This window comes from Strix aluco, chromosome 1 (assembly GCF_031877795.1).
Source record: "Strix aluco isolate bStrAlu1 chromosome 1, bStrAlu1.hap1, whole genome shotgun sequence".
NCBI classification, from domain to species: Eukaryota; Metazoa; Chordata; class Aves; order Strigiformes; family Strigidae; genus Strix; species Strix aluco.
In genome coordinates, this window is record NC_133931.1 from 77577201 (window position 1) to 77588071 (window position 10871).

A 10871-nucleotide genomic window follows, 5' to 3' on the forward strand; every position below is an offset into this window, starting at 1 on the left:
TGATCTCTTTCTTAAACATGAATATCAAAGACATTTGTCACAAAAGTTTTCAGAAAACGATTAGGGGCCAAAGACTATTCACAATGATTAGGTGACAAATATTTTACAGTCTGCTTAAATTTGCACAGGATGGTGGCCGTGTCTCTGCAGCATTTCATAAAAACACGTCACACGTAAGCCCTTGGACCAGAACAGAGCATGCTTCTGCAACTGTAAAGATGAAAAAATCCATTAAAGCCCCTGCCTTCACTGACTACAAAGAGGAGCACTCTTTTCTTTAGCTGGTCATAGGGTATTGTAAGCTAAGCATAGTAATTAGTAATCTCACCATATTCGAAGAGAGCCACACAAATTATTCAGGTTATGCTCTGCTGTTACCCTGATCCCAAGTCACTTTAAAAGAAACAGCTTTCAACAATTTTACCTTTGGAATGCTCACTATTTTCTGATGGTTCTTGAATCCTTTTTCCACATCCAGTACACTGCTGAAACCAATCAGTCCCATAACCATTGCTAATTAATTTGCTAAAGTTTACTGCTTCGCTTTTTCTCTGAGGAGGCCTGTAAATCCAAATATATTAAGGAAAACAATAGCATAAGTGAATAAAAATGTGGATTAGGTGGGAAAACTTTATTTTGCACAGAAGGGCAATAGCCTTATATTTTATTTCTAAATAACTAAATATATATTCTACATGTAATCTTCTAAGAAAAAACAAAAACAATACCAAAAAACCCCAAAGCGCACAACTATGCCTTCAGTAATGTGTAATTTTACATGAGAAGAGCCATCCATTTTATTGGAATTTTCCATGCGTAATACTTACACAGTTCTGGTCTTAGAGAAGAAAAAGTGAAAAAAGGGACATTACACAAAGAATGTATAAGTAAAAAAGGCTGACAATACTCATTTTGTGCTGCACGAAGGTAAAATTTTGTCACAGATTTGCTCTTAGGTTCATTAGACAGTTCAATCAGATATTTTTCATCATTAACATATTTCTAAAACATACCAGGATTACTGATGACTGTGTAATAAATTTTTAAGACAAAGTACACAGAAACAATTCAGTTGTGTACACAGCTGATATGATTATATCACATCACAGGTGATGTAATAATTTGTTTAAAAGACTTATCTTCCAGGTGTTCCATACAGTATTTTTGCTGGGCCTGACCTTATATAGGCTACAGTTTGTGTGTTTTCTGAAAATGGTAGTTCTACTTGTGTCTCTGTAACCTATGCTTACAGAACTAACCATGTACATGATTGTTTGCATCTGTTCACTGGTACTGGGAAAAAAAACCAGACCGTTTACAATATAATAGAAGTGTGCTACATTGAAACAGGCAACTGTATGCTTAGCTTTCCTAAAGCAAATTTGTACTGTCTTTCCTATATGCGTTAAAGTGCTATTATTTTAGTAGTTTGTAAAACTATTTTAGTATCACACACAATAGCAAGTTTATTAGCAGTAAAGATCCACAAAATCCATGCACATATCCACTAATCTCTGCAGTTTCACAAGAAGTAATATTACTTGCACGCATGAATAGTTGCAGGCTTAGGAGTTTCATGAATTTCGTAAGTGTATTACTTACACAGGTGGGAAGGAAAGCTTATTTTTCCCCACTAAATTCCTCGTTTGTAGAAACATTTGGCATTCTGCTTGGATATTTAGGGTTTATAGCTGGGAGCTTTACCTGTGTTAGAGAAATCTTAACTTAGTAAAAGGAGTTATGATAAAAATAACCAAGAAGATTTATATGATAATATAACCTTCAAAAGTGAAGATTATATTAAAGGCCCTGAATATCTTCAAATTTTACTCTTATTGATATTATTTCCATAAGTAAGAGTAGAGGAGTATAAAGGAAAAGCAAAAGTTAAAGCAGCACCTTTTTTATGCTAGATGAGATCAACTGTTTGTTCAGTATGTCAATAATGCAAAACATGCTCTCCACAAGCTTTTCCTTCACAGTACTCTTCAACTAGCTAAGCTTCAAATTCAAACTTACCCATTGCAACCTCTCATCTTGGCTCATTTCTCTGTATGCAGTGTATGAAAACATCCCAGTCTTTAATTAAAGTCAGTGGGACCAGAAATTCATTTCCAGCTTAATTACTATATTTTTTTATTATTTTTTTGTTTTATAAAAAGCATGAAACATACCATGTAATAAGAACACAATTTTGGTACATTAATTAGAGGTTTGAAATTCAAACAAATACAGATATATTGTGGGAAGCCTACAACAGAAAAGTGTATTTTACTTTTATCATCTTTCACTTGCTAATGACAGGTAAAGAAACAGTGTTGACTGAAAGACACAGTAAGATAAGATGACACCTAGAAAACCAGTGAAGTGACATCACAAACACTAGGGCTGAAAGTTGGAAAAAAGTAATGGAGAAACATTAACAACACATATCAAAGCTCTTTATTGTAACTTTAATCAAAATCAACAGATGCTGAAGGATCAACTTACTTCCCTCTCAAATAAAAGCATTAAATATCCCAAACAACTCCCAGCTATTTTTCACTAATAGCTACTAAGAAATTCTAAGGTTAAAGAAAAAACAAAACATCTTTAAAAACTATTTACAGCTTCCTTCATTGCATGAAGAAGGGGAAAAAAAGTCCTGAAGATAGCACAAAGTTCTCAAAGCTTATTAACAAAGTTTTTGTGTTATACTAGTATATCTCTTTAATTAGAACCTACATATTGACCATTTTCTCTTTTAAACATGCAACACTGGAGAGTGCCCCATAGGATAAGAGATATTACTTGCAGGTTATTTAAAAAAAATCAGGACAGGGTAACTAGAAGTAAAATGTATTGCTCTGTAAATGCAGAAGTGCATTAAGGATAAAGATACTTTCCACCTATGTGGACATACCTACTGCAGTACAGTTAACAGAGAAAAAAATTATGAATAGAGTGCAAAAACTAGATGCAGCAGTTGCACTTGGATTGCAGACACTACAAAACAACTCCCATGAAAACATCCATGAGGAGAAGATTCAAAAATAAATGTAAATACACCATGGACTTCAAGGAATCCATGCACATTTAGAATGCAAAGAGCAAAGAAAAGTATAATGGCATTTGACTACATCTAATCAGTGAACTAATTAACAAGCCAGTAAAAGAAGCAGACCTGAATGTTCAGAGTGTAAGTTTTCTTATTTTCTGAGAGAAAGTGAAGCCTAGGACAGACAGTTCTACTGATTCTGAAACAGGACATCAATGCAAACCAACGTGTTAAGTCAGTGCTGAAATCCCTACAGACTTTGGTGGAGTCAGAATTTTGCCAGAAGTTCCAGAATCTGGTAAAGAATAAGTGGATGGGCTAGTAGATTTCAGCCTGACTGATATGATGTTGAAGCTTAAAGAGGTGAAAAAATGGGACACTTGTCAAAGAAGGAAAGATGAAAAAAGCATAGAAGAGCATGCAGGGATGTCAGAAGCAGTGATGTCAGCTGAAGAGGGGCATCCGTTGTCCAACCTGAAAATTAAAAAACACATTAGCTGCTTAGAACTGCTTTTCAAATCTGTTAACGCTATTCTCTGCTGAAGCAGCCTATATGTGTTTTACATTTTAAAAATGCTATCCTATCGTGCAAAAAATTATATTGCTGTCTTCCGTCTATCATTAAACTGTACCATTTCAGATCCGACATACCATGGAAGTTTCAGATCCAGGACACAGCTACCCACAGTTTCAGGTCACAAAAACAATTCCATTAGACAAGTAGAAATCCTCAAACTTGGGTAACTTTCGTCACATATTGAAGGCATGATGGCACACAGGGCAACATAGAAACACAACTCGATTTGATAAGCAGGATATACAAATAGTAGATGGAAAGAGATGAGCCTCTTGGCACTGAAGAGAAGCACTAGAAAAGGAAGCCTAGTAATTAAAGAGTTAATTAAAGGGCAGAGGGAGGTGGGGAGCCTAGAGGGATTTTGTCTAGAGGTAAACAAAGACCCAACTGTCAAAACTAAAGTAAAGGAAACAAAGGGGAAAGGAAAGGCAATGAGAAAAGACTTGAAGGTTGCTAGCAACTCTTGTGCACTGTTTTAAAGGTTGTCTTTCTTTTCTTGGTATTAAATGAGACAGGCTACCATAAATTGCAGCTATCAAAACATTCCCTACTGTTCAAATCAGCTAACAAGTGACAAGAGCAGCAAGGGAACAGATCAGAATTTGGTTTTGGAGGGCACCTGCAATCCTGTCAGGTGCTGTTTGTTATTTTGCTGGGCAAATTCAGCATTAAAAGCAGACCCTCGTGCCACTACACCCCAATGGTTATAGCTGAGGAGGCATTTTCACTTTGACAAGCCTCTATTTAACAGCCGTCAACTTTCCCAGATAAAGCAAGCTATGCGAGACATTTTTTACACGTTCTCAGTTTAAAGCGTTTTCTCCCTTTGTGAAGAGATGGCAATGACATACCCTAAAAATTCCTATCTACATTTATTATACATACACATTTATTAGTCTCAGATTCAATAAACATGAAATGTGATACGTATTGTGCCTGGCTGATATGTGAAGAACAATGGATACCTGCTCCCAGCATGGAAAGCTGAAAGCCCCCAGATGAAATCCTGGCTCCCCTGCGAGCAAGGGGAAATTCTAGATCATATTTCAAATCTCCGAGGTAAAATCCTGTCCTCAGATGAGTAATCCTTTTGCTACAGCACATACATATGTATGTACGCATATATACACATATATTTCAGGCAAGTGCCTAGAAGAGATGACTTCAGACATGAAGTAGTAATCTTACTGGTGCTGCAGGAAGATTGCCTAATGCTGAGGCTAACCCTGATACTACCTCAAACAGACCTCCCACCCATACACAGGCCTACCTCTTTCTTAAGGTCATAGCATTCTCAACTTAACTCGACTGGTCCACACGATGCATAGGCGAAAGGATGCTTCCACCCGGGCTAGTAGTCCATCACTGTGCCATGAGCACAGAGGCTAAATCCTTCATGCACTAACACGTCTTTGCTGCTTTGCAGAAGAACAAGAATCATCCCTGTGATTAAGGCATTAGGGAAGAACTATGGGATCCATTCCAAGGCATGGAGAACCATGTAATGGTCCCCTGATCTCCAGTCCTCCTCTATGCAGTGACAACCATACTACGAGGATTGGTGGAGATTCTAATACTTCAGAACTAAGTTGTACAAAGGTTTAAAGCTTCAGAGCAAGGGCCCACTTGGGAACAATGTTTTCCAAAGTCAAAGAGGTACCCTTAGAGGTTAATATGTTTTTGCACTTGTCCCTAAGGTGCCCTTTGGGATTTATCTCCACGATTGCATCACGCATCTCTCTTCTGAACAAGTGCTTAGTCAGACTGGACTGAAAAATGTTTTCAATACGTCCAGTGTCAAAACCTGAGGTAGTTTGCTGCTGCAGTATTATCATGTAGTCAAATAAATAAATTGAATATTCCTTAGAAATTTGCCTGTGGTGTTTTGGAATACATCTCTTACATTTCAACATACAAGATGTATGGTGAGAAAACTAAAATCAAGACTGCTTGGTAGGGCTAGTTTCATTGTCTCACTTGAAGACTCTTCAGGAAGGTATTCTTAAAGCACAGGATAGAAACCTCCTATAAGAGTAAATACAAGAAATAGCTGTGAAAGAAGCACCATGTGATGTTTCAAGATATATGAGATGTTTTCAGGGCACAAGAAAGATACTGTGAAGGACAACCATTTCAGAGATGGTGGTGTGGAGGCAGAGCTAAAGCTAGACACACAGAATCTGCCTTCTTAGGCACCTAAAGAAAAAGATTTGGTAGATTTAGTACCTTAGACAAAACTCAACTTCAGCTTCCAGAAGAGCAGTGTAAATTCTGTATCAGGGCCTCAGCAGATTTGGAATCTGAGCTGAATATATAATATATATTCACTTTGTATTTGGTGATAAATAAAACACATGAGAACTTCCATTCACACGACCAAATGAAACTGGGTCTTGATCAAACTCCACCCAAACAGAAACAGACCTCAGTCTCACTTTACCAGTCACCACATGGACTTGAATTACACTTACTGTTATCAAAGTTAAGTTTGACTCTTACAGCATTGAAGATAATTGGTTCTTAAGTAAGGGAGCGAGGGACAGCACTTCCTCTCTGCCCTAGTTTGATCCTTTAAGAGGCTCCATGGCAGGCTAAGTTTCTATTTTCAGTGCCTCAAATATATGATTGAAAAAAGTTTCACCTACAAGCATCAGGCAAATCATAGTTTAAGCATACACTGCTTGTTTGTTTCCACAGATTAAGTAAACATTCCCAAGCCTATTCAGAAATAAGGTGTTCCCATTTACACAAGCCATCATTCTGAATTTGGACTAGTTACTCATCAGAGCATAGGTTAAGGATTTTTTTCCCAAAATGTCTAACATCTGCCCCTCTGTTCAAGAAGGGAGGTACTGGTGTTCAAGTACATCAAATGCCTTTCCATGTATATTCCAAATACCTATGGTAAATGAGGCAACCAAAATTACAGAAGATATTAAAAAACCATAAGGCTTCAGCATCTAAAATGGGCAGGGAGGATGAAAAAAGGAGGATGGGAAAGAGGTTTCCAGGACAAAATGCCAAGATCATCACAAAAAGCTTTGCTTTGGGCATCGCTTGTGCTATACTTATTTTGTCCTGGACAGATCTTCCGTTCAAAGACAACTAGGGCAGTCTCTCTGAGGACTCTCTTGCATTTTAAACTATAACACTTTTTTCAGAACATTCTTCTGTTCCTTCCTCCTTCTTCTTTCTTCCACCTCCAAGATCACTAAATAAGAATTCTCTTCAGCAAGAGTGAATTGCAGGGGAAATAAAGCATAAGAAGATAGAAAGTAGCTACTAGCTTTCATTCACACTTAAGTACCATATAATGTGACTGGAAACTGCATTTCTGATTCTTAGGCTATACCTGCAGCTCTTACAAGAAACACAGCTTTCTTCTCGTTCTCTAACTACAATATAAAAATTGCTTCTGCAATACAGAAACTCGGGTGGCCTACAACTTCTCTTCTACAGAGCCCACAGGCCCACCTAGAGTGTCTTCACAAGCTCTACAAACAAAGCAGAATCCCAGAGTGCCTCTCCATCCTACCTTCTTTTTCTCTGTGTTTTCTTTGTCCTCAGCGTCCCGCTGCCAAACACTTTTCATATCAAAATCGAAAGGTCCTCTTCTTGTCTTATAACTATTACCATGATGGTCATCAGCCTTAAACTCTCTGTGAATCACATGATCTGGTAAAGAGGAAACATAGCTCCTGCAGGCAAAGATTTAACACTTGTTTGTACAAGGGCTGCATATCTTGCACTTCAGTACAAAAGTATTCTGAAACACTACGAGGTGAAGAGAGAACCCAACAAATAACGCGGGGTCTCAGCAGACTTACCTTGGCTCATTGGTCACTGGGGGACTGGAGCAGTGCGAGTACCAGTCAGGTGTGGCATATGCTGCTGGAGAGGACTTCATTGTTGCCGGAGTGTAGTGCTTCCGTAGGTCTTAAAGAGAAAAAGGCAAGAGCCACTACTTTTCTGATTTCTTATCTAGTTGCAAAAGCATTACCTCTGTTTTCAGGTTGCTGTTTTATCAGGAAGAATTGCTTTATTCAGTAAGGAGCACTTGTCTCCCTTGACAAAACAGTCAGAACCTTGCAGCATTGCATTCCACTTGTACCTTGGTTTTTGTGCTCTAAATGCTTTGACATGTTTCTACCAGTCTTAATTCATACTTCTGGATTTGTCACCCTGCTCTAAGTGTGCGTGCAAGCCATCTGCTCAAGTTCCTCAAGCCTCCTTCTTTGATAAAGGAAATAACAAAACCACGAATCACCTTGGTACAAGAAGAGAAAATGTACCACATGGTAACAAACTGAATGTTATTACAAAACAACACTTTACAAACCTCTATCAAGTTTTCTGATGATGCTTTTTAGTGACAACATTGTTTTCACCAGACCACTACTTAAGTAGCCCAAGCATAAATTGTAAAGACCTCGCTCAAATACAGCTAAACCATCATCATCTACTTAGATCACATACAGTGCAAAACAACACATTTTGCTAAAGGTACATATACACAATAGACTACAAGGACATCTTGACAAGGTGACCTCTTATATCACATTTTCAATCACTCATTTTTTCCACAGGTTAATTTCAAAACTCCAAGAGGATTCTTCTGTAGTATCTAAAAGCACTTTCTACCACCACACTCAAGCAAAGCCAAAGAAAACAAAGGAAAAACAAACAAGCAAGACAGACACTCACCAGGTCAGCCTCCTTGCTTTGCCAGCCTGTAGTAAGCTGACTCGGTCTCTTTGATCCACTGCCTGCAGCACCCAGACGGCACCTCATGGGGATCTTTTGCAAGGTCACCGAGACCTGGCATCTGGGATGTTGGAGGAAGTGGGCTCTTCAAGGTTCTTCGAGGACTTCTCTTGCTGTTTTAGTGGCATGTGGTATTACCGTTCTGAGATACTGGAAAAGAAGATACTTATGGTAAAAGTTAACTGCTAGCATCCCTTTTTCAGGCAACTAACAAATCAAGCCCACCTGAAACTTGAGCAATGTGCTGCATTTCAGCTTGGAGACAGACAAGGCTTGCTTATTGTGGGGGATACAGTACATGCAACTTCTAGAGGATCACATGCAACAAGGGAACACCTTGGTTTCAGTTTTGAAACAGCATTCAAGTTTTCACGAAAAGTGTTCTAATACAGGGGATTGTGCATCTTCATGCAGAAAACTATTTCCAAGGACACCAAGAGCAGTGAGAGGCACAGAAGACAGCAGGAAACACTTAAGCCTTTGGTTTCCTTTCCTCCTCACACATTAACAAAAGCAAAGACAGTACCTGTCTGTTTGCAGGTCTCTATTTGTAAAACAACCAAACCCAATCCCCAAACTGCCACCTTCACAAATAAAAATCAAAACCACCCAATGCCCTACCTGTTGATACATTACTTTCTCAACTTCTAGTGAGCAAACCCAAAATATAAATAAATCCTCATTAATGGGAAGATGGAGTGGCAGACAAGGAAGAAAAAGACAGTTTAAGGAATTATGCCATGAAAGGTGCACAGGGCACCGACTGAAGTGACTCCAAGTGCAGCAAATGCCATAGGTGTAAGGAAAATATCTTAAGGCAGGCAGCCGACTAAGGAGCTCTTAGGTAAACACAAATGTTTGCTATGCTGAAACGCAGCTCCAAGGAACAACAACCCAAAGCACCTGCTCTCCCTGGTATCAGGGGCAAAGAAACATTAGGCCGTGCTCGCCGTCACTTCACTAATTGTCCATCAGAAACCGTGTCACCTAATGATCCCAAATGCTCTCCTTCTTTGTACTTTGGTGGGTTGCCACTCTCTTGGATTCCTACCGCATGCTATAGCTTAAGATTAAAAACCAAAATTTCCTCTAGAAGGGATCAGAAACCCCAGTCGAACAGGCTGAGCTCTACTGAGCTTCACCTAGAGGACAAGAGTGTTTTGGAGTGCTTTTTTCTACTTGCCCTCTTCTAGAAAACCTCTGCAAAAGGAGGGAACGCCATCATTCAGAGTGCAGGAGGACACCACGTATACAAAGGTGTTTAAAGCTCAGCCAGTACTTGAGGAAACTCAGTGAGGTGGGAACCGGCCAGCGAAGAAAGAAACCCTGACGGTGGCACTCTCCCACTCTCCCAGCAGCCCTAAACGAGGGCCAGCGATCGGCTCTACGCTCCCCCACCAAGATCTTCCCAGCGTCCGTCCGAACGGCAAGCTCTTCGCCTGACGCCGAGAAAAACGCTCCTGCCCTCCCACTTGGCTTCAGCAAGCGCCTGAAGCAGCGCGGGCGGCCGGGCATCCAGCTCGGCAGCTCCCTGCCGCAAGCCCGCTCGGCGGCGGCCCGGCCCCTCTCCCGGCACGGAGCGGCTGAGCGGCACCGGCAGAAAGCCACCGCCGCCCCCCGGGCTACAGGAGCCCGAGCAAGGACCCAGCGAAGCGGGTGCAGCGCCCGCCCGACCCTTCGCTTGCCGGCCGAGCAGGTAAAAGGCGCATCGCGGCGCGGCCGGAGCACGCGTAGGGGCCCGCGCTGCAGGAGAGGCTGCGGGGCGGGCGGTGCGGAGGGCGGCTCCAGCCAGAGGCAGAGCGGGACAGCCCGGCGAACGCCCCCTCCCTCCGCGGGAGCCTGGGCGCAGCGCGCTACTCGCCGCCGGGCTCGGCCCGGGCGGCTCCCGCTCCTCACAGCCGGCGCCTGGCTCGGGAAGAGGCGGGAGCCGCACTGGGTCACCCCCGCTCCCGACCCGCCCCTTCGCAATGGAGGCGGCCCGCGGCCGGTCGCGCCCCGCCCCGCGGGACGGGGCCTGCAGCCGCCGGCGGCCGGGCGGAGGCGCTCAAGACCTGCCCCGCCCCGCTCCCTACGGTCAGGCGAGGCGCCGCCATCTTCTGGTGACCCTCGGTTGTGTCTCTGAGCCGTCTTAGTTTCCCTCTCGACCCGAGCCGTGAGGACACCTATGCTTCCACTGGTGGCAGTAGATTTGACTTGTGTCTCTGACAGATGAGGTTTCCTTTGAAAACTCGGTCAGCTCCTCAGCAGTGTTGAGAAATTCTTTTACCAAACAATGTTTAACTTCGTATTTAACAAGGCCTGAGTGATTAAAGCGTACAGAGAAGATATCCTGACCTTGAGAATAGGTGCATCCTGGCAGGATTGTTCAAAGGAGGTAGGTAAGAAAGAACAACTTGGCTGGAAAACAGAGTTGGGAAACATCCAAGGAGAAGAAATTTTCCTCAAAAGACTCGTGAGCATAAAAGGGAAAAAGGAGTAGGGGGCTAACTCCCC

The 10871-nt window shown here is 41.8% G+C and overlaps 1 protein-coding gene across 3 annotated transcripts; it reads right to left on the minus strand.

The window, feature by feature from the left end:
• Window positions 1-430: 430 nt before the first annotated feature.
• On the minus strand, window positions 431-10219 carry C1H7orf57 (chromosome 1 C7orf57 homolog). Of its 3 annotated transcripts, none has more exons than XM_074825526.1 (5): window positions 8319-10219; window positions 7442-7550; window positions 7150-7312; window positions 1603-1704; window positions 431-561 (listed from the first exon to the last, which is right to left on the minus strand). In XM_074825526.1, the coding sequence occupies exons 2-4, from the start codon at window positions 7519-7521 to the stop codon at window positions 1621-1623; spliced, it is 327 nt and encodes a 108-aa protein (XP_074681627.1). In that variant the 5' UTR covers window positions 7522-7550; window positions 8319-10219; the 3' UTR covers window positions 431-561; window positions 1603-1620. The 3 variants fall into 3 exon arrangements, with proteins under 3 accessions (XP_074681627.1, XP_074681625.1, XP_074681626.1); XM_074825524.1 differs by lacking the exon at window positions 8319-10219 and adding an exon at window positions 7726-7791; XM_074825525.1 differs by lacking the exons at window positions 431-561; window positions 1603-1704; window positions 8319-10219 and adding exons at window positions 2112-3511; window positions 7726-7791.
• Between the last annotated feature and the right edge of the window lie 652 nt (window positions 10220-10871).